Source organism: Columba livia, chromosome 1, assembly GCF_036013475.1.
Source record: "Columba livia isolate bColLiv1 breed racing homer chromosome 1, bColLiv1.pat.W.v2, whole genome shotgun sequence".
In the NCBI taxonomy this organism is placed as follows: Eukaryota; Metazoa; Chordata; class Aves; order Columbiformes; family Columbidae; genus Columba; species Columba livia.
In genome coordinates, this window is record NC_088602.1 from 9,019,655 (window position 1) to 9,040,732 (window position 21,078).

Genomic DNA, 21,078 nt, shown 5'->3' on the forward strand with positions numbered 1-21,078 from the left:
GGGCCGGAACGGGCGATGGCGGCGCCTGCGCAGTGGGGCCGGTGGGCGGTGTGCGGCGGCGGGGAGTGGAAGCGGCGCGCTCGTGCCGCAATGAGGGGAGCCGCGCGCGGGGCCGCGCTGCTCGCCCGGGGCGGCGGCTCCAGCGCGGGAGCGCCCCGGGTCCTAGTGCCGCCCGCCCCGCGGAGAGGTGAGGGTGGCACGGCGCTGGGACGGGAGCGGCCGCGTCAGCGGGTTGTGGGGACTGGCAGGGGTGCTTGAGGCGGGGGGAGCAGGGAGAGTGAGCCCAGGGCTGCAGAAAGGCGCCTCAAAATGGTGGCTCCGGTCGGCCTGTGACAACAGCGGTGAGTTTTGGGGACAGGTTTGGGCTGGGAGCCTCGTGTTGCTGGTGAGGGGTCTGGAGCACAAGTGTGATGGGAGCGGCTGAGGGACCTGGGGCTGTTCAGCCTGGACAACAGGAGGCTGAGGGGAGACCTTATCACTGCCTGCAACTGCCTGAAAGGAGGCTGTAGCATGGAGGGGGTTGGTCTCTTCTCACATGTAGCAAGTGATAGGATGAGAGGAAATGGCCTCAAGTTGCGCCAGGGGAGGTTTAGATTGGACATTAGGAAAAACTTCTTCCCAGAAAGGGCTGTCAGGCATTGGAACAGGCTGCCCGGGGCAGTGGTGCAGTCACCATCCCTGGAGGGGTTTGAAAGGCGTTTAGATGTGGTTCTTAGGGACATGGTTTAGTGCTGGACTTGGCTGCGTTAGGTTTGCAGTTGAAATCAATGATTTTAAGTTTTTTTCCAACCACTATGATTCCATTATCAAGTCCATACAGGAGTGAAGTGATAGGAAAAGTGGCAACAACTCTAAGCAACCAAAAGCCTCACGCTGTAGCGTCAGCTTTTCTGGGCGAGCGGCTCTACGGTATATATGTTCAATCCAATGGAAAAGAAAAAATCTACTAACATATTTAAAGCACCAAAAGCTGTGTGTGTAAAAGCTGCTCTGCCTCAGTGGAAAAAGGATGGTTTATTCCACAGTAAGTTTTAGAGTTATTTTAAATTATTTGTACATAGTATGCAGTGTTCCTGCACTCAAAAGCAAAGATTTCCTTTGTCTCTTAAATCTTATGTAGAGTTTGGTTTGGGTGCTACAGCTGGTTTGGTTATAGTCACTTGTTTAGAGCGGACACAAAGCAGCACGTAACTTGATTTATCAAGTGGCACAATAGAACTTCCCTGTTGTTTAGATGACTTAAATCTTTTGAGTAGAAGTGTAGATAAGAAGCAGAACAACATCTTGGTTAAGGCAGAGATCCAGCAGCAAGAAAGGTTTCAAGTAAGTACTGATTTAGGAGTAACAGGGCTTTTCAGATAACAAAGAATCTATCAGAACACAATCTGTAACATTCAGGGCCCCACAAAGATAAGACAAAGGGAAAAATATGCTTGAAATAAAGTAGGAGAAGTTGTGAGGCATCTTTTGGGAAGGCGTTCATGTAATATATAGGGTGGTACTTTAACTAATGCCTGTCTTTAAGGTTTTGGGTGCAGAAATCATACTGTTTTGTTTGCCAGTTACTTTACTGGTGAATCAATACATTAATTCTGAACACTATATTTGTATAACTTTCTAAAAAAATAAAAATCTGTATCTGTATCTTTACATATGGGACTCTCCCTGTTGGAATGGATAGTCATAGGAGAAAGTGTAAAAAGAACATGTTTGGGGGGCTCTTTGAAGAACCAAATGAATGGTGTTGGCTGTTACCAGCAGAAATCGGTGATGTTGTAGAACTGCTGATGCTTTAAAAGAAGGAACATTATTTGACGTTTCTGAAATATTATAAAACGATTGGTTGTGGTGGTTTCAGTGTATCAGGATGCCTGTTTGTTGCACAATTACACAAATGCAATTAAGATCGATGAATGAGTCCTAGTTAGTGTAGATTTCCTACGGAAAAGGGATTGATGGTTCCTGACGTGTGCTGTCAAAAGGACACAGCTTTTTGTTGCAACTTCCATAGTTTTCCTATGAAATTAAAATGCGTGTATTACAGGATAAACCAACCAGGTTAAGTTTAAAGCACATGTTGTCACTTCCAGGTTTTGCTGCCACGCTCGTTAGGAACTCATATGATGTCAGAAGAGTTGAAATCACTCCCCTGGAGCAGAGGAAGGTAACTTTTGATACCCATGCTTTAGTGCGGGATCTGGAAGCCCATGGTAAGTGATGCCTGGTACATAATTCAAAGGAAACTTTTAGTTTAAGTGCTATAACTGTCAGTTTTCCCAAAGTACCGATACTTGGTGTTATGAAATGTTTTGGGAACCTCTGGAGGCGGCCGGTGGAGGAGAGGCGTGTGACACTGTGACCATACAAATAACTATTACATTAGATTTACCTTCTTTGTACCTGCAGACAAGTTTATAGTGTCTTCCAGCTGAGGAGCATAATACACTTAACAAATATAAAGCAACAATAACAGTTAAAGAACTGTTTTCCAGCAAAAATGAAGCCTTAGTAGAAGTTCCTTCTACTAGCCTGCTAATAGTAACTTAGGGTATTTTTCTAACTAGAGATATTTGCAGCGGCGTAGTGCTGTGACACAGTCTTAGTACCTCTGCTTTTACTTTGTGAGTGTGGCTGTCCAAGTCAAATCACAGAACCATAGAACAGTTTGGGTTGAAGGGACCTTCAAAGCTCATCCAGTGCCACCCCTGCCATGAGCAGGGACATCTTCACCAGATCAGGTTGCTCAGAGCCCCGTCCAGCCTGGCCTGGGATGTCTCCAGGGATGGGGCATCCACCACCTCTCTGGGCAACCTGGGACAGGGTTTCACCACCCTCAGTGTAAAAAATGTCTTCCTTATGTCTAAAATCTCCCTACTTTTAGTTTTAAACTGATCACTCTTGTCCTGTGGCTACAGGCCCTGGTAAAAAGTCTGTCCCCATCTTATATGGCTCCTCTAAGTCCGATGAAGAGTCCCTCTAGGCCCTGAGTTCCGTCTGCTGACGGCAGCTGTGAGTCAGTGCCTGCAGAAGAGGGTCAGAACGGGGCAGATGTATCTGACGCATCCTTTTGTACTTTCTAAGCCTCCGCTTGTTTTCACCCTGGAGGTGTTTGGGGTCAGGTATGAGTTTTAGTAACCTTCAGTGGGATTCTTTTCACAAGCTTATCCGGTCCCTGAACCACTATAAATTGATTAGTACCAAAACATCCTTTCTCCTGGAGTTTCAAACATCCGCTCCCTTTGTTCAAGCAGAACAACCTGGCTTCTACAAGGTTATTTTGATACCCTCTCAGGTCTTTTGTGGGGAGAGGGAATGAACACTTGACATCTTATGCCACTCATGATTGTGTAAGCTTCTGTCACATTCCCCCATCATTCTTTCCCAAACAGAAGAGTCCTAGCTTGTTGAATTTTTCTGTGAGCAGTAGCTTTCCCACACTTTCAATCATTCGTAATGCCCTTCTGTGAATCTTTTCTGCCTCCCTCACATCCTGTTTCAAAGGGGAGGGCACAGAGCTGCTGGCACCGTCTGACAGCTGAGTGTCGCGTAGACTTGAACAGTGACATAGTGTGGCATCTGTTTTATTCTGTTCTCCTTTTCTTAGCAATTCCTAAGGATTTTGTTTGTTTTATTAATCCCAACTAAGCATTAAGCTGATATCTTCGTCAAACTAGCAACTATCTCTTAAAATCCCAAGATCACAGGATCACAGTATGTTTGGGATTGGAAGGGACCTCAAAAGATCATCTAGTCCAATCCCCCTGCTGGAGCAGGAACGCCTAGGTGAGGTCACACAGGAACATGTCCAGGTGGGTTTTGAATGTCTCCAGAGAAGGAGACTCCACAACCCCCCTGGGCAGCCTGTTCCAGTGTCTGTCACCCTCACTGAGAAGAAGTTTCTTCTCAAATTTAAGTGGAACCTCTTGTGTTCCAGCTTGATCCCATTACCCCTTGTCCTATCATTGTTTGCCACCGAGAAGAGCCTGGCTCCATCCTCGTGGCACTCACCCTTGATATATTTATAAACATGAATGAGGTCACCCCTCAGTCTCCTCTTCTCCAAGCTCAAGAGCCCCAGCTCCCTCAGCCTTTCCTCACACGGGAGATGCTCCACTCCCTTCATCATCTTTGTTGCCCTGCGCTGGACTCTCTCCAGCAGTTCCCTGTCCTTCTGGAACTGAGGGGCCCAGAATTGGACACAATATTCCAGATGTGGTCTCACCAGGGCAGAGTAGAGGGGCAGGAGAACCTCTCTGACCTACTGACCACCCCCCTTCTAATCCATCCCAGGTACCATTGGCCTTCCTGGCCACAAGGGCCCAGTGCTGGCTCATGCTCATCCTGCTGTCCCCAGGACCCCCAGGTCCCTTTCCCCTACACTGCTCTCTAATATGTAATTTCCCAACCTATACTGGAACCTGGGGTTGCTCCTGCCCAGATGCAGGACTCTACACTTTCCCTTGTTAAATTCCCTTGTTAAAAAATCTTTCTCCTAAGTGACAGTCGGAAATTTATCCAATCTGAGAATAGGTTTTTTCCACTATTTGGGTCTAGTGATAATAGGTATTAGTAGTTAGAAGACTCCTAATAGTCCACTAACAATGTTTATTTTTTTCATGCATGTCAGACTTGTCAGCCCGTAGTTCCCTCCAGCTCTCCTGGAACAGTTTTTGAAAACTGACAGTTTATTTGCCACTTTCCAGTCCTCAGCTAACAGAGGTAGGTTGGGAGGTGTCACTCGTCCCCAGTACTAATTCAGCTATGTCTTCAAGTTCCTTTAGAACATGTGGAGCGAAGTCTGTCTGTGTTCGGTTTAATTTGTTCCATAACTTCCACAAATACTTCAGTACTACAGTGACAGGGCTCTGTAGGTAAAAGCGATGCATATCACAAAAGGGAGAGAGGCGTTTAGTCCTTCTCAAACTGGCTGCAGGCAGTTCTCAGGCTCCGTTCTCTTGCTTGTATGAATTTCTCCACATTTCCCAAACTTCTACACAACAGGGACAGCTCCTGCTATAGAGGAATAACAAAATAATGAAGTGGCAAAAATCTAAATAACCCTGAAAATTCAGAGGGACGGAAGCATCACACCTCTCAGTGGAAGGAAACTGTCACAAAACATGCACAGCTTCTTTAGTCATGTGAAGCAATGGTGCAGCTTGACAGTACCAGTATTTCAGAAGGGAGCTGTGGCGTGTTGCTCTAAATAGTTTGACTTGAAAGCATTTTCCAACTAAAAGTTAATTGATCCTACTTCAAAAAACAGGTCAATTGAAATACAACACCTTGGTGGGGCTGCTGGGAAGAAATCCTTAGGGCAAAAGCTCTCGGCACTAGATCCAAGGTGGCTAAAATGACAACTGTTGTTTTGGTTTTTCACTCTTCACCGCAAATCATCTTTAACACTCAGAATTGCACCAAGCTATGGACAAAGCATAATTTTTGTCATCAGAAAGCAAAAGTCCCTGTTTGAATTTGTTCTGCAGGCAGTGGATGTAGCAGTTTTAAAATCCGTTTCGCACGTGTTCATATCTGTGCAGAACAATTTCAATAAATGCAGACTTTTAAATGTTATTACTCATAGCATACATGTTTTGTAGGTCAAGGTAAGTTTGGTTTTAACAGAATTTGTGAAAGTTCATTAGAAAATGAAATTTTGCTGAATTATTTTTATAACGCATGAACAGTTCAACATTGTACAGAAATTCAATCCTTCCATCAGCTGCATGCACAGACTGTTTCAGTACATTGGAAGTTAATATGCTTCAGGTTTTTGTAGCATTAAGTTTGTGTTATTTCCAGTTAAAAGTCCCTGTGACTGGCTCCTCGCCATCAGTTTTCAGGAATCGTGTGACTTCCCGTTTGCCGCTGTAGGTGCAGCACTGGAGGGTCCACTTTGTTCTGCACCTCTTGCTCTTCATCCAGCTTTCTACGATCCCCTTCACTTGTCATCCTCCAACTCTCTTCCAGGCTTTGGGAAGGAACAAGCGGAGACCATCGTGTCGGTGTTGATAACCCTGTCGAATGTCAGCTTAGACACAGTCTACAAGGACATGGTTACACAGGCTCAGCAGGTAAAAAGTAATTTATGGCGTACGTATACAGCATTGTGTAACTATAATAGCTCATATTTGCCATTATATACCATATGTTTAAAAGACAAGTGAGCAACTCCAATACTGTGAGCACTTCGCTGAGAGAGGTTTTCTTAAGTTTCAAGGCGGTATTAAGAACAGCAATATCATACACCTTCCATTTCACAGGAGTGTTTTTCAGATGCAGCCACGATACATAAATGTAATGCAGAGATTGTGTCATTTGCTGCTGAAAAGCTCTGAAGGGGAACCAGACTCTTAACTGTGCTTTACAGCGGTAAAGGGCAGAAGAGGGATTCAAGGAGGGGATCCTGAAACAAAACCACCTAAAATATCAGAAAATTGTCGGTGTTTTTACAGAACTTTAATAAAGATGTCAATTCTTTTTTGAGGTATGCCGTTATTTGGCCTGTTTTCCTATTCATGAACTAAAAACTACTAGTAAAGGTGTTTTATTGTTTTATTCTGAGCTTAGTAAAAGCTAAACATGGCGAGGGTGTGGGCACACACAGCACCACAGGGCTGGTGCGAAAGTGCAGGGCCAGGAACTGTTCCCACCAGGCAGGGTTGACAGAGCCGTTCTGATTCAATAGGAAGAGATTTAACCACCTGGATGTCACCTGTGGCACCTGATGTGCCCTCAAGGACAAAGCGAGCTCTGAATTATGTGGTTGTTGGTTTAAATCTGGCTGTTGGCACCAGGCAGGTCAGCGCCTCAGCCCACATTCCAGTGAAACATCGGGGTGTCTCCTCCGCTTTGGTGTTGAGGCTCATGCTGGTGGATGATACACGGAGGTGGTGAATCAGTTAAGCAGCGTGGCTGGGTTTTCTGCTGATCGTAGGGACGGTGACAAGGTTTGTTTTAACAAATTGCCAAAATAAATTAAAAATTAGCTTTTCTTGGAGGCTGGACATCTGGGCTGCTATAGCAAAGCACTGATGCATATTAATGCTTTTAATAATTACTCAGGAAGGCTGAAATTAGGTGCCATTCTGCTCAGAATCAGAGAATCATCAAATAGTTTGTGTTGGAAGGGCCCTTCAAAGCTCATCCAGTGCCACCCCTGCCATGAGCAGGGACATCTTCACCCAGATCAGGTTGCTCAGAGCCCCGTCCAGCCTGGCCTGGGATGTCTCCAGGGATGGTTCATCCACCACCTCTCTGGGCAACCTGGGACAGGGTTTCACCAATGTTCTTTAGTGAGTTAATGCAGTTAAGTGTTGTGGCAGAATGCAACCCCCCCTCTCTCCCCCTCCCTCCTTCAGTATGGAAGGAGTGGGCACATCTCCCTCTCTCTCTGCTACTTGAGGCTAACAGCTTCTTTTGTTTGGCCCCAACAATGGCCAGGGCCATTAGGAGAAGGGAGTGCCAAAGTGCCACTGAGCCGCTGGGCACCTGCGGCCAGTGTGGGGGATGTTTGGAGGTTTCAGGGGCACCCACAGCCAGTGTGGGGGTGCAGAGAAGCTTCTAGAATGCCTACAGTCAGATCTGATCAGCCAATATAAAAACAGGATTCTTGTCGAGACTCCGCCCATTGTCCCGGGTCTCTCGGAGCACGAGCAAGATGCTGCCGCCAAGAGCGCCCCTCCCCGGGATGGGGACCCCGCTTGCCTGGTGCCACGGCTGTGAGTAAAACTTCTCACAGGATTGCGAGTATATTTATAGTTTCCGTGCACATATGCACATATAACTTTCCATGCTCAATACAAGCACGTGTAAAATTAATCCTCACAGAATCGCGGGTGTATTTTCCTTCCGTGCACATTTGCACGTGTAACTTTCCGTGCACATTTGCACACTTACTGTCTGTGCTGAATACAATCACGTGTACTTTCCGCGCACATTTGCACGTGTAACTTTCCGTGCTCAACATTTGCACGTGTATAAATTATCTCCTCGCACAATCGCAAGTGTATTTTCCTCCCGTGCTTCCACATAAGCACGTGTAGGATTCCGTGCACATTTGCACGTGTAAGTAAATTAACCCTCCCAGGATTGCGGGTGTATTATAAATTTACACTCGCAGAATCGCGAGTGTACACTTCCCGTACTCACTACGAGTGCGTGCATCTCTTTAAAAATAATCCCGCATTGTGTTCAGGCAAGTGTGTATTCGTCTCAGACTCAGGGCCGGCTCCGGCATTGTTTTGGTGAAGCCACGTGCACACACACTGTGGACCACCTGTTGTATTAGTTGCTGCCCCTTAATAATTTTCCTCAACTGCTATCCGCACCTTTATTTAAGTCACTTTTGGAGTGCTAAAACCCTGCTTCTCAGCGGTTTAATAAAAGTTGTTTTGGACCCTGTTGTCCCTTAAACTAACCTCGGGGTGCCTCCGTGACAAGTGTTCATTGCGATTTTGTTTAAGCCGCTGAGCCTTACTTCCAAAGGATTTTTATCTTACTGGCATTAATTCTTAATAAATCTTCTTTAACTTTTTCATATAAATCTCAGAAGAAGACAGAAACTTTTGTCTCTCTATTTTCTTCATCAAAATGTTAATCTTTCTTTGGAAGTCCTATTATATGTAAAGAAAGTCAGTATCCCAAATATAATTTGCATGGGATTGTGTTAGACAGAAACACTTGGGTTTGTGGTGAATGTTTTAAGTTGGGATGAGGCAAATTAGTTCCTCAGTGTAAATGCAACTAAAGTTTTCCCAGGAATTGTGAAAACTTCATTGTGTTTAATAGAGTAGCCAGACTTCAGTGGAAGTTGGGCCAGGGTGTATTTTAAGGAATTTAGTTCAACATAGGACCTGAGAAATACCGTTCGCTTGGAGTCCGAATAACAGCTCTTTGTCTTGCTGGCCCTGGGCTTTAAAAGCAGAATCCCAGAGAGAAATGTCATTTTCCGTGTTAAATTGTAACTTCCTGATGCAACCTAGAGGAGAATCACTTTGGAGATTCGACTCTGTAGAAGTGGAATTCAGAACTGGTTAGTCCCAACGCCAGGAAGGTGGTTTTCGTTGCTTTCCAGCAATGCCGTACTAATCCACCTCGCGCTTTTAACGCCGAGAGGACAGTGCGATATTTGTATCATTAAGGCTTTGGCTTTGGATGGCTTTTTGGGACTGAGGAATTGGATCCAAACCAACAGTTAAAGCTTCATCGGCTACTGAATGTTCATTGAAAATGGAACTGAATGAAGAACTAAGCTGTAGTTTCGGGTCTGTTTCATTTCACAGCTACTTGGACTAATCCCTCTGGCTTTTTTCTTTTGCTTAAATTCAGGATTTGTGTATTAAAGCAACAGAAAAAGCACAAAACCAGAACCTCTTGAGTCTTTCGAGCAAATTGCAGCTATAAAATTCTGTGTTTCTGTCACTTTCTTGATGGAGAATACCCCTATTTTTCTGCTCAGTAGCTAATTTTGTAATTTTAGACCTAAAAATCTTTCCTTTCCTTGCCAGAAAGTCTGCCACTTAACCATTGACGTGTTTTATTGTTTCTAAGGAAATAACGTTACAGCAGATAATGGCCCATTTGGACTCCATTCGAAAAGACATGGTCATCCTGGAGAAAAGTGAATTTGCAAACTTGAGGGCAGAGAATGAGGTACTGATATTTTTAATTAAGCAGTTAAATTGCGATTTAGGTCATGTTGTCACCGCTGTACATTTTTGTGGACCAAAATATAAATGTAAAAGTAATGATGGATACTTTTATCAGCATTGAGGTGTTTGTAGATTACGGGATCTGTGATTCCATAAAAATACATTTCATGTGATAAGACTTGTTCAGTTCTTCTGAATTTTTATTAAAGGGTGATTCTGGTCCAGTCTCGTCACTATGAACTGTGCAATGCAAGGAGAGGAATCAGCTTTTTCTATGCAGGAATTTAATTAAACTGGTGACTGAGACACGTTTTGCTTTTGCTTGACAGCATTTTAGTATTTTTCTGCTGTCTTCAGTCTCGGAATAACAAAATCATCATCGTTACAAAATAACCCCTTTATTTTGAACAAAATTCCCAGCAGACTGTATATGGCTATACAAACTGAACACACCAGTTACGATATTTAATCAAAAACAAATTGCCCCTTTGGGAGAAAAATTATGGAAGGATAATTGTGTGCATGCAGTGCTAACACTGACCTGACTGATGAACTCGGTCAGCACTTTTCTGAATTTGTAAAATCATTTTCTTTTCTCCTCTGCACGTAGAAAATGAAAATTGAATTAGATCAAGTTAAACAGCAGCTAATGGTAAGTAAACAGGAAGTACTTACGCACTCCTATTAGGGAAAGTAAATAGTTATTTTAATAATATTTATTTGCTTTAAAGAACGAAACCGGTAAAATCCGAGCGGACAGCAAGCTGGACATAAACCTGGAGAGGAGCAGGGTGACAGATATGGTAAGCTGGTCTCTGAAGATACCCTTATTACACAGAATCACAGAATCAGCTGGGTTGGAAAAGACCTCAGAGATCATCCAGTCCAACCCTTGGTCCAACTCCAGTCCATTGACTAGATCATGGCACTAAGTGCCATGTCCAATCTCAGTTTAAAAACCTCCAGGGACGGTGAGTCCAGCACCTCCCTGGGCAGCCATTCCAATGCCTGACCACTCTCTCTGCAAAGAATTTCTTTCTAATCTCCAGCCTAAATTTCCCCTGGCAGAGTTGAAGCCCATGCCCCCTTGTCCTGTTGCTGACTGCCTGGGAGAAGAGACCAATCCCCACCTGGCTAGAACTTCCCTTCAGCTAGTTCTAGAGAGTGATGAGGTCACCTCTAAGCCTCCTCTTCTCTAGACTAAACAACCCCAGCTCCCTCAGCCTCTCCCCATAGGGCTTGTGTTCAAGTCCCTTCACCAGTCGTGTTGCTCTTCTCTGGCCCCGCTCCAGCACTTCAATGTCTTTCCTGAACTGAGGGGCCCAGAACTGAACACAATACTCCAGGTGTGGCCTCACCAATGCAGAGTACAGGGGAAGGATCACTGCCCTTGTCCTGCTGACCACGCTGTTTTTGATACAGGACAGGATACCGTTGGCCTTCTTGGCCACCTGGGCACACTGTTGGCTCATGTTGAGCTTCCTGTCAATTAGTATCCCAGGTCCCTTTCTGTCTGACTGCTCTCCAGGCACTCTGCGCCCAGCCTGTAGCGCTGCAGGGGGTTGTTGTGACCAAAGTGCAGCACCCGGCACTTGGCCTTGTTGAACTTCATCCCATTGGAATCAGCCCATTTTTCCAGTCTATCCAGATCCCTCTGCAGAGCCCTCCTGCCCTCCAGCAGGTCGACACTCCCTCCCAGCTTGGTGTCATCAGCAAATTTGCTGATGATGGTCTCAATCCCCTCATCTAAATCATCAATAGAGATGTTAAACAAGACTGGACCCAACACTGACCCCTGGTGGACACCACTAGTGACTGGCCGCCAGCAGCCCCATTCACCAGCACTCTCTGGGCCCGGCCCTCCAGCCAGTTCTTGTTTTTTGTTATTACTACAATTGTAATTTTTTTTTTATCCACAGTTTACAGATCAGGAGAGGAAACTGATGGAAGCAACTACAGAGTTTCATAAAAAAGTAAGCATTGAACAAAGCTCGTTTTGTCTTGAGCAGGACACAGTTATGTGTCACGCAGCATGGTATTCCTGCTTGGCTTTGCAGAGCTAAAAGGACTAGAGATCATCGTCAAATAGATGCTGTCTTGTAATGTTTCAGGATTCAAGCACCAACAGCGTTATCTCAGAAATCAGTAATAAAATTGACACTGAAATAGCTTCCTTAAAAACGCTCATGGAGTCAAATAAACTCGACACGATACGTTATTTGGCAGGTATGTAATAGGCAAGGAGGTGAGTACCAGTGTTGTATCTTGGGTGTATACAATTTTATTCAGGAGTATATACAAAGTGAATTCAAGAAGTCAGGTGTGCAGCAGCAGACTGGTGGGACTGAGGGGAGATCTCTGAACCTCCTGTCCATCCTCCCCAGACACAGTTTCAGGGTGGCAGTGCCAGTACTTTCCCCCACCAAGCACAATGAATTTCTGTCTCATTTGAGATTGTTTTCTTCATGTAACTAGTGAAATTGTTATTGTTTCGGAGCTGGGTAAAAAGAATAACGCCTTCTATTTGGAAGTGAGAACAAGTTCAAAGGGAAACATAATTAGCTTTACTCGAGCACTAATTGAAACAGCAGCTTTACAAATCTGAAAGACAACTCATCAGGCTTCAGAGGTGCTGCCTCAATATCCTCATGTTGTGTTGGATACGTGGATTTTTAGTTCATTGTCATTTTGTTCAGTGGGAAATCCTTTTTATTATGTCTAACGCAAGGCCTGGTACAGCCGTCTCCTGTAACGCCATTGCCGACCGATGAGTGACAGCAGTAAAAGTCCCTGTCACCTGTCGCGCTCTGTCTTACCACTCCCATGTGTCCCTGTAAACGTGGTTCCTCGGGCTGCCAAGGGTGAGCTCCCGTCTCCCAGCGGGTGTTACACCTAAAACAAGTTATTACCTTCTCAAATTATTCTATCGCACCTGCAGCAATTTGGGAAGTTGAGGAGGCTCTGCGTTCTTCCATCTGTCTGCACTTAATTTCCTGTATGCAGTTGTTACAATTTAGCACCCAGGTAATTATTTCTTTATTTTTTTTCTTAACAGCCTCAGTATTCACTTGCTTAGCAATAGCACTGGGATTTTACAGGTTCTGGAAGTAGAAGTGAAATGACTGCATCAAATATGGATGGAGAAAAGACCACCCGGGCAACACGAGTTCGAGCACGTTCATGCTGTAAATAACCTTTTTGGTTTGATGTTCTTACTGTGCACTAAAAGCGTTTTCTGAATATGTAACACTAAAAATCAAAATAATTGGGGAGGGGGAGGCAAGTAGGCAAATAGTAATATTTTATTGTCCCCTATCAAATACTGTATTTATTTCAAAGGATTTCTTATGCTAAATCACAAAGTGTTTCTTAATGCGTTTTAGAATTAATTCGGTTTTCTTTTCGGAACATTCCCAGTGGAACATCCTCACTCTCATCTCCTCTCAAAATGGAAATATTAAACTTTTGATATGCCCTTGAAATGAGGATACTCTTCCCAAATTAGTATTCTCAATATGGGAATACGAATGCCAGATTCCAACGGATCTGCTCTGATCCAAGTAAATTTATCTTAAATGTAGGGTCTGGATATTTGCCTGCAGTGTTTTCTTCTCTTTTCTGATGGGTTGAAGCCTGGCCCTTTGGGGGTTTTATTTATATATAAACACACACTCTGAGGCCTTTAGTAAAGAGTCCTTGTTTTTCTTGAAAACAGGTTTACATAAGTATAAAATCTCATGTAGAACTAAAATGTCTCCATAGATTTATTTTCTTTAGTATCTCTTGTAATTTCCATAAAACCCCAGAGGTCAATAGAATGAGAGAACTTCTCCATCTTGGTCTTTCCAAGGAAAATTCCTCCACTCCGGGCAGCTCTGTACAAGTAGTGCAGAGTATTTCCAAAACACCTCAGGTATTTTGTGAGCATAGCGTCTGGCTTGTAACATGCAAATACTCCGCATCTGAATGGTGCTGGTGTGGTGGTTTTCGTCCTCTCACATCTGGTGGTGGCCCCTCTACCTCTGCAAGGACCTCACAACCCTTCTTGCAGAGATGGGACAGAGCAGGTGGGTGACTTACAAAATGAAGCAGTTACACCTTGTCGAGTACAATTACATATGCTCGGTTTGATTCTTTCAATAAAATAATAAAAGTCCTTCCTGGATTAAACTTTTAAGAATAGGCCCTTTGTGAGTATGTAGTATGACTAGCGGCATTTTTATTGCAGTTTTGTTCTGTTTACGGTTATTTGCTGGTATCCTACCCATTCTTTTATTCTGTGCAATAAATTGTCATCTTCATTTAAGATAATAAAATTGAGTTTCTTATATTTCTATCTGAAAGACTGGTATACAGATTACCAGACTGTAAAAACGTGGCTTTTACAACAGGTGCGGTGCTGTTCTTTGGGGAGTTGGGGCTGTTTTTTCTGTTGTCCGTGTGTTTGTCAATAGCCGTGGGTGCTGGCAGCGGGAAGCTCAGCAGGCAGCCAGACCCCGCCTGTGCCTGTTGTAGCTGCTGTCTGTGAATCCCTATTCTTGTAAGGTAAAACTGTTTCTGAGATTCTCAGAATCATAGAATCATTGTGGTTGGAAAAGACCCTTGAGATAATAGAGTTCAACCGTAACATAGCACTGCCAAGTCCACCACTGACCCATGTCCCTAAGAACCTCATCTCCACGTTTTTTAAACTCTCCAGGGATGGTGACTCCATCTCTTCCCTGGGCAGCCTGTTCCAATGCCTCACCACCCTTTCCATGAAGAAATTTTTCCTAATATCCAATCTAACACGCCTCTAGTGCAACTTGAGGCCGTTTCCTCTCATCCTATCACTTGCTACTTGGGAGAAGAGACCAACCCCCTCCACGCTACAACCTCCTTTCAGGCAGTTGCAGACAGTGATAAGGTCTCCCCTCAGCCTCCTGTTCTCCAGGCTGAACAGCCCCAGGTCCCTCAGCCGCTCCCATCACACTTGTGCTCCAGACCCCTCACCAGCTCCGTTCCCTTCTCTGAACTCACTCCAGCACCTCAAGGGCTTTCCTGTAGTGAGGGACCCAAAACTGAACAGAGGATTTGAGATGTGGCCTCACCAGGAATACAGGAGCATATTGAGGGCTCCAAAAGGAAAATCCTATCACAGTAACACACAGATGAGAGAAAAATCTTTATATGTGAAGTCATGAAATGTGTTTTAGGTGTGGAGGAGAGGTCAGGATTGGCATTTCTAAGCACAACATGCCTCATACCCTAGTGAATTCTCCAGCCCTGAGTCAGCCTGAGGCCTTCTGCTGCAGTTTGTCTGGCACCTGGTGACAGGAATGGCCTCCAGCCTTACTTAGGAATGACTTGAAAATGGCACCTGTCTGTAGCTGAGCATGTTCTCCCAGACACTGCACTGTGGTCCCACACTGAAGGTCCTGTTTGATTATTTTAGGAGGTATGCTGCTTTTTTAAATTATAACTATTATTATTGTTTAAGGCAGTACTACAAAGATGAGGATACTTTTCTCAGACCTAGCAGGACCTGTGACATTGCTGTAGTTACCTCTTGAAATTTCACCTTGTAATTTGCAAGGCCGTTGCTAAACTACTACCTCAATTGAAAGAGAAGTCTTTTTTTTTTAATAAAAATGCTGCTGCTGTGATTTGGAAGTATTTTCTGTCCCGAAGAACTAAGAAGCTAGTTCAAAGTGCAGGGAACCACAACTCAGCTGCAGAGCTGCGCTATGCAAACACCTTGTGTTGTCCAGAATGTCACCATCCTTACCGCCTCAGCCTGTGTGCCCCGGCCAGAGGCTCATTCCTCAGCGCAGTCTCACAAACGCTCCTCCAGGGCTGCACGCTGGTTTCTTATTTACTTTTTTTTTCTCTTTGCAAGACTTGAAGATGATCTCAGCTTCCTGAAACAAAAGACGTTGCAGCCATTAAATAACAATTGCTTAAACCTGCTACTTCATTAGACAGGATTTAAAGACACATGGCTTTGAGTGAGCACAGAGTATTGTGTTCAAACTGAAGCTGAGGGATGACAGCCACAGCAGATCTGATTTGAAAGCCCCTTTGCCGTAGCAGTCACAGCAGATGTTTTTGAGGACAAACCTGCCACAGCAGAAGTTCTCTCCAGTTCCAGCTAGTTAACCTAATGCCTGACTGGACTTTTTTATGTTGCTACAGGTGAAAAAACTAACTACACCGATTTTTGGGGGTGCTCTGGGCCATAGTTGCCCTAGATTTTTAAACCTATCAGGGACTAGAATGAGTAATGTCTTAACATGAGCTGTGGAAGCAGAAAGTGGCTTTTCTTTCCGAGGTGGAGGCACCTGGCTGGCCTGGATGACAACACCTCTCCTGAAGCACCAGTCCTGGCTCAGGGACCAGCCACGCTGAGCTGTCAGTCACGGCACAGACAGCGGGGAAGTACGCAGGGACCAGCTCGCTCCCTTTTGTTAATACAAAGATGAATACCAGTGCTTTTCTACCAGGGTACGAAGAGAAACCAATATCCTTTCACAGCAGAGACAGGACACAACAAAGCTACTGCTCCCTTCAGTGTCCCACACTAAAAGCTGCCACGTTTACTCCAGCGTTTCCTTGCACCACGCCTGGGAATCTCAGTGAGAACAAATACAGACGAGTGACGGGCAGCAGCCTCTGTCCCACGCGTTGGGGGAGCTGATGTGGGACTCACCACGGGAGGGCCGCGGGTTTTCGCCAGGCTGTCTCTCAGGCGGCTGATCTCGGCGCGGTACTCATCCAGCTGGCTCTCCAGCTTCTCCCGCCTGACTCGCTCCTCTTCCAGCTGGGCCTCCAGCTCCCTCACAGCCCTGCCGAAAGCAAAGGAGACAAGAGGAGCGTGAAGTGCATCTAAAAACCCACCCTGGCTGCTCCACGTGGTCCTGTGCCTTTTGCTGAGGACCACCTTAGTCCCAGCTGAAAGCAGCTTAGAACTCAGTGGTGTGAGCTGCAGCGTGCTCCTGGCTCCAGACCCCTGCTAGCAGCTCTGGAGAGCTGTTTTTCCTCCTTCGTGCTCAGCGCAATCTGGCCACGAGATGGAGATGTCTTCCCACACCCCGAACAGTACGAAGCTCTTGGGTAGGCTGTTGCTCCAGCTGCAGAGGAGGCAGACATGCCAGAGGAGCAAAAAGGTTAGTATGAAACAGAAAAAAAGCACAAAACCAAGACTCTGGAGTGGTCAGAGGCAGCTTTTTCATTAACATATGGTACCTCTACATCCTTCCTATTGATTGGCTTAGCCACAGATGAGGAATGCTCAAGTGACAGCCTGCATGACACTTACGAAAGGGAAACTGAAGCGCTGGCTGATACACACTTGCACAAGACCTGATCTGTCACACCCACAACAGCTCCCAAATTAACTGAGATTCCTGGAACTGGTTAGCTGAGACATAATTCACATGTATTCTTATTATAACAGCAATTGACCGCAACAACTGAGTCATCTGGAGTTGAGCTGGCTCTCCTCTGTATCAGGATGAATTAGTGCAGCTACAAAGATGGAAGATTGGTAAAAGGAAAAGGGAGACATCTGCCCTGTGGATTCAAACAGCACAGCAGGAAAGCTCTCAGCAAGAGCTACCGCATTTCCTGGACTGAAATATTGCCAACCCTTGATTAAGGTTTTGGAGGGTAAACTGTATGAGAAGCAGCTAAAGTCACGGGGTTTGTTCAGCCTGGAGGAGACTGAGGGGAGAGCTCATGGCAGCTACAGCTTCCTCACAAGGAGAGGAGGAGGGGCAGGGCTGAGCTCTTCTCTCTGGTGACCAGTGACAGAACCCGAGGGAATGGCAGGAAGATGTGCCAGGGGAGGTTTAGGTTGGACATGAGGAAAAGGTTCTTCCCCCAGAGGGTGCTGGACACTGAACAGGCTCCCCAGGGAGGTGTCACGGCCCCAAGCCTGACAGTGTTCAAGAAGAGACTGGACAACATTCTCACATACATGGCGTGAATATTGGGGTTGTCCTGTGCAGGGACAGGAGTTGGACTCAATGATCCTTGTGGGTACCTTCCAAGTCAGGACATTCTCTGATTCATGCAGCCCAAAGCCACGAGGCTGTATCAGCCTTCCTGACACCGTACAAATGGCCCGTGCTCATGCAGGGAACTCGGTGCTCGGGTGGACAGGCTGGCTACTTGCACACTTCAGATTAATGAGATATAGCTGCAAAATTATTTGGCACACAGTGCTAATTTTATCCATGCAACGCAGCCTAACGAAAGCACTGCGCAGTGGTTCACACCCGGCCTTACAGCCGGAAAACCTGGACTAAAGGAGAAATCTCCAAAACCTGCTACAGTGGCTTTCCCAAATGGAAATTCCTGCTTTTCATCTAGCACAATGTTGTTGTCAATAAATGTTTTTAAATAATGAGAGTTTTCTGGCATATGATACAAGCATCTTGGAGTTTATCCATAGGTAGGTACCCTGAGAAGGGGTATTTCCATTTCAAAAGGCCGGTGTGGAGCTAGAGATCCTCTCTGGCCTCTGGAGATGAGGGAGAACCGTTCAGAGATCCTCACGATTTTTCTAGCTTAACCACACATGCCACAGAACCTCCTGAAAGGAGGTTGTAGCACGGAGGGTGTTGGCCTCAAGTTGCATCAGGAGAGGCTTAGATTGGATATTAGGAAAAATGTATTCACAGAAAGGGTTGTCAGTCATTGGAACAGGCTGCCCAGGGCAGTGGTGGGGTCACCATCGCTGGAGAGGTTTAAAAGGAGTGTAGAAGAGGTTCTTAGGGACATGGTTTAGTGCTAGAATTAGGTTATTGTTGAAGTCAATGATCCTGAGGGTCTCTTCCAACTGAAATGATTCTACGAAAGCAAAATCCCTTAAAAAGCCTTATCAGGGCCCTCTAGTAGACACTGCTAGCTTTTGGATAGCTGCTGTATCCAAAATGAACTTGAATTTCTGCCATTAAGCAACAACGACTTTTTGACAATTGCAAACAAATTGCTCTGACCTTCCAACACAGGCACCAACATCTGAGCTGGTCACTCTCCTCCCTGAAAGCCAGGAGAGACCCTCCTAGAAGTGATGAACCTCATCCTGAAGTACACATCTAATTATGTCCTGAAAGTAGCTACATCTCCCCAAGGAGTCTATAAAGGAGCTCAAGGTATGCAGACATCTGCATTGCAGATCTGCTTATCAGATGCGGGTACCTACAGTGCAGACATATCAAGTTAAGGAAGACTGACTTTCAGCCTAGGCTGAGTCAAAGGGTGACCTGTAACTAAAAGTAAGCCTGACCTCAGTTTCTTGGCTCATATGGGGTTGTAAAATGAACTACTTAACTCCAGGCTGTGACACCTATTACCTGCTCTAGATCTACACAGACTGGTAAGCCTGATGTCTTCCTGATGGCATAGAAGCCCTCGGGATAGAGTCTCCTCCCAGTGACCAAATAAAGACATTGGTTTGTGGTGGCCCAAAGATATAATGGCCGTGGTTATCTAGAGAGACTGAGAAGAGTGGGTAGCCAAATCTTTGACAGGTAGAGGTGGAGACAGGGCTGTCATTTTGTTGCTGCATTCTTGTTTAACCTCTCAATCTTTGATAGACAGAAGAGCTTTTCTTCAAACTTAGTTTGCCCATCAAATCACCTGATCAAACAGAGCCCTTTCATTTAATGGAGACCCAGAGAACTGGACAGACACTATGAAAAGTGCTTCACATGCAAGGGTAGGTTTGCTGAGATTTCTTTTTTCTGTGTTCTGGATATGAGCTAATGCTTTCTTGAGCAAAGAAATATATTGCACTTGACACAGAAATGTAGCAGGTCATTGAATAATTTCTACTATATATGTACTTCCACCCAAGTAATGCTAAGACTGCTTTTTTTCAGATTTACGAAAGTGCATAAATGTATTTGGGACCCTCAATGCAAACAAAACAGCCAGGAATTTTCAGACCTACTGCACATATGCTGCAGGAAAACCTGAAGGCCAAATAGATCATTTTGCACAGGAGGTGTGGACCCATCGAACACTTGTCTTGTGCTGTGGCGCTGATCCTGGTGGTAGAAGTCTAGAAATGGCCCAGTTCCTGAAGTCTGGGTTTTTTTGGCTTGGCTACAGGTGGTAAGTGGAAAGGACAGAATGGCTAAAACAACTGAAATCTAAGTTAGCCTTAAAGAAGGCTTTAAAATGGGCCTCACAAAGTTAAAACAGGGTGTGTTGACCTTACTTCTCAGCTTCCCTTTCTTCTTTTTTCTTCTTCTTCTCCTCCTCAGTTATTCCTCCCAGCTGTCTGTAGTTGCTGTAGGCAATTTCTAGAAGTTGCTGAAGTTCTTGAATCTTGCGATAGGCCCTTACTGTAAGACAGAGTTCTCCAGGTAGGTAAAATGCACAGAGAGGTCATGATGGAACCCAATAGTCTGGAAAACAGTCTGACAAACACAGAGCAGAGATCACACTGCTCAGCAAATACTGAGCTGCACCTGACACCCACACAGCAGACAGATCTCAAAAACAAGTAGCAATCCCACATGGTTTCAGCAACAGAGAATAAAACAGCCTAACGATTATGTTCTGATTGGCCTCTCCTATGCTTTCTAATTTTCTACAATTTATTTGAAGGCTCAGTGGTACAGATATCCTGTCAACTACCTCACCTGACAACAAAAAAGTCACAGCAGTTGGCAGAAATTATGCAATTAGGACTATAACTTCTTAAGACCAACTATTTCAAATAAGGAGTGGTGGCAAGACAATACTTACTGCGTGCATTCCTTTTCTCTGCTTTATCCAGGGTTAAATCTTCTTTGCTGTCTGTACTCCCTTCCACACCGTGTCTTTCAAAAAACTTTATGCTGTTTGCATCCAGTTCTTCGTCGCTGGAGTTACTGTCTCCTGTTCTTTGTGTCAAAAGTTCCACAGCTGCCGGCTGAGCAAATCTGCAGAGAGAACAGTGAACCTCCACTGAAATACCTCTGTCATCTAGGAGAGTGCAGCCATGCCCCCAGCATGTGACATTATAGAAACGCTCTGAAACTCTTCATGGCCCCATTTATTGGGGGGAGTTCAGGATTCAGGGAAGGAAGCGCTGGGCCACAAACTATGAGCAGCTAATCTGCTTTTTGTAGTATTCTGATGGCATGAGCTCTGCCTCAATGGAACCTTATGACAATGACTCCCATGTCAGAGGTATCTTTTCCTTTGCAGGATTTCTTATTTAATCTCATCAGAAACTGCATTTTTTTTAATTAATGCTAAAATCAGCTGACCTTCACTACTCATTTACTTTGTGCAGTTGGAGCACACTGGCTCACAACCTTGCTTTTTCAGATGAGCTAGTTTTCATCTTTTACATCTGGCTAAAAAAAAAGAAAGTGAAAATTAAAACCTTTTATAGCTATTATACAGCTTTGCTTATCACTCAGAACTGGAATTCATAGGCCTGATC

General features: G+C 45.0%; 2 protein-coding genes across 15 annotated transcripts in view; one reads left to right on the plus strand and one right to left on the minus strand.

Annotated features, from left to right (window-relative positions):
- CCDC90B (coiled-coil domain containing 90B) lies at window positions 1–13,983 on the plus strand. 7 transcript variants are annotated; one of them, XM_065033629.1, is made up of 11 exons: window positions 154–341; window positions 2,091–2,210; window positions 4,628–4,719; window positions 5,971–6,074; window positions 7,608–7,721; window positions 9,553–9,654; window positions 10,264–10,305; window positions 10,385–10,456; window positions 11,573–11,626; window positions 11,765–11,879; window positions 12,709–13,983. In XM_065033629.1, exons 4-11 carry the CDS (start codon window positions 6,054–6,056, stop codon window positions 12,762–12,764), a joined length of 576 nt encoding a protein of 191 aa, XP_064889701.1. In that variant the 5' UTR covers window positions 154–341; window positions 2,091–2,210; window positions 4,628–4,719; window positions 5,971–6,053; the 3' UTR covers window positions 12,765–13,983. The 7 variants fall into 7 exon arrangements, with proteins under 7 accessions (XP_064889533.1, XP_064889462.1, XP_064889914.1 ...); XM_065033390.1 differs by lacking the exon at window positions 4,628–4,719 and having other exon boundaries at window positions 31–187; XM_065033842.1 differs by lacking the exon at window positions 7,608–7,721 and having other exon boundaries at window positions 105–187.
- Window positions 10,032–21,078, minus strand: part of ANKRD42 (ankyrin repeat domain 42) — a 23,372-nt gene continuing 12,325 nt past the window's right edge. For 4 of the 8 annotated variants that reach the window (XM_021298783.2, XM_065032967.1, XM_021298786.2 and 1 more), the window contains 4 exons: window positions 20,394–20,569; window positions 19,861–19,987; window positions 16,342–16,477; window positions 13,394–15,553 (listed from right to left, as the gene is read on the minus strand). In XM_021298783.2, coding sequence (XP_021154458.2) covers window positions 15,458–15,553; window positions 16,342–16,477; window positions 19,861–19,987; window positions 20,394–20,569 — 535 coding nt within the window. In that variant the 3' untranslated portion in view covers window positions 13,394–15,457. Of the gene's footprint in view, window positions 12,546–13,393; window positions 15,554–16,341; window positions 16,478–16,572; window positions 20,063–20,393; window positions 20,570–21,078 lie in introns of those variants that run through there. The other 4 variants (XM_021298784.2, XM_065032883.1, XR_010466691.1 and 1 more) reach the window with 4 other exon arrangements.

Excerpts from the sequence above, each read along its gene's own strand:
- CCDC90B (XM_065033390.1), top strand. The coding sequence starts at position 91 with ATGAGGGGAGCCGCGCGCGGGGCCGCGCTGCTCGCCCGGGGCGGCGGC. Across the intron at positions 10,457-11,572 it reads GGAGCAGGGTGACAGATATG|TTTACAGATCAGGAGAGGAA; the intron begins GTAAGCTGGTCT and ends TTTTATCCACAG. Across the intron at positions 11,627-11,764 it reads CTACAGAGTTTCATAAAAAA|GATTCAAGCACCAACAGCGT; the intron begins GTAAGCATTGAA and ends GTAATGTTTCAG.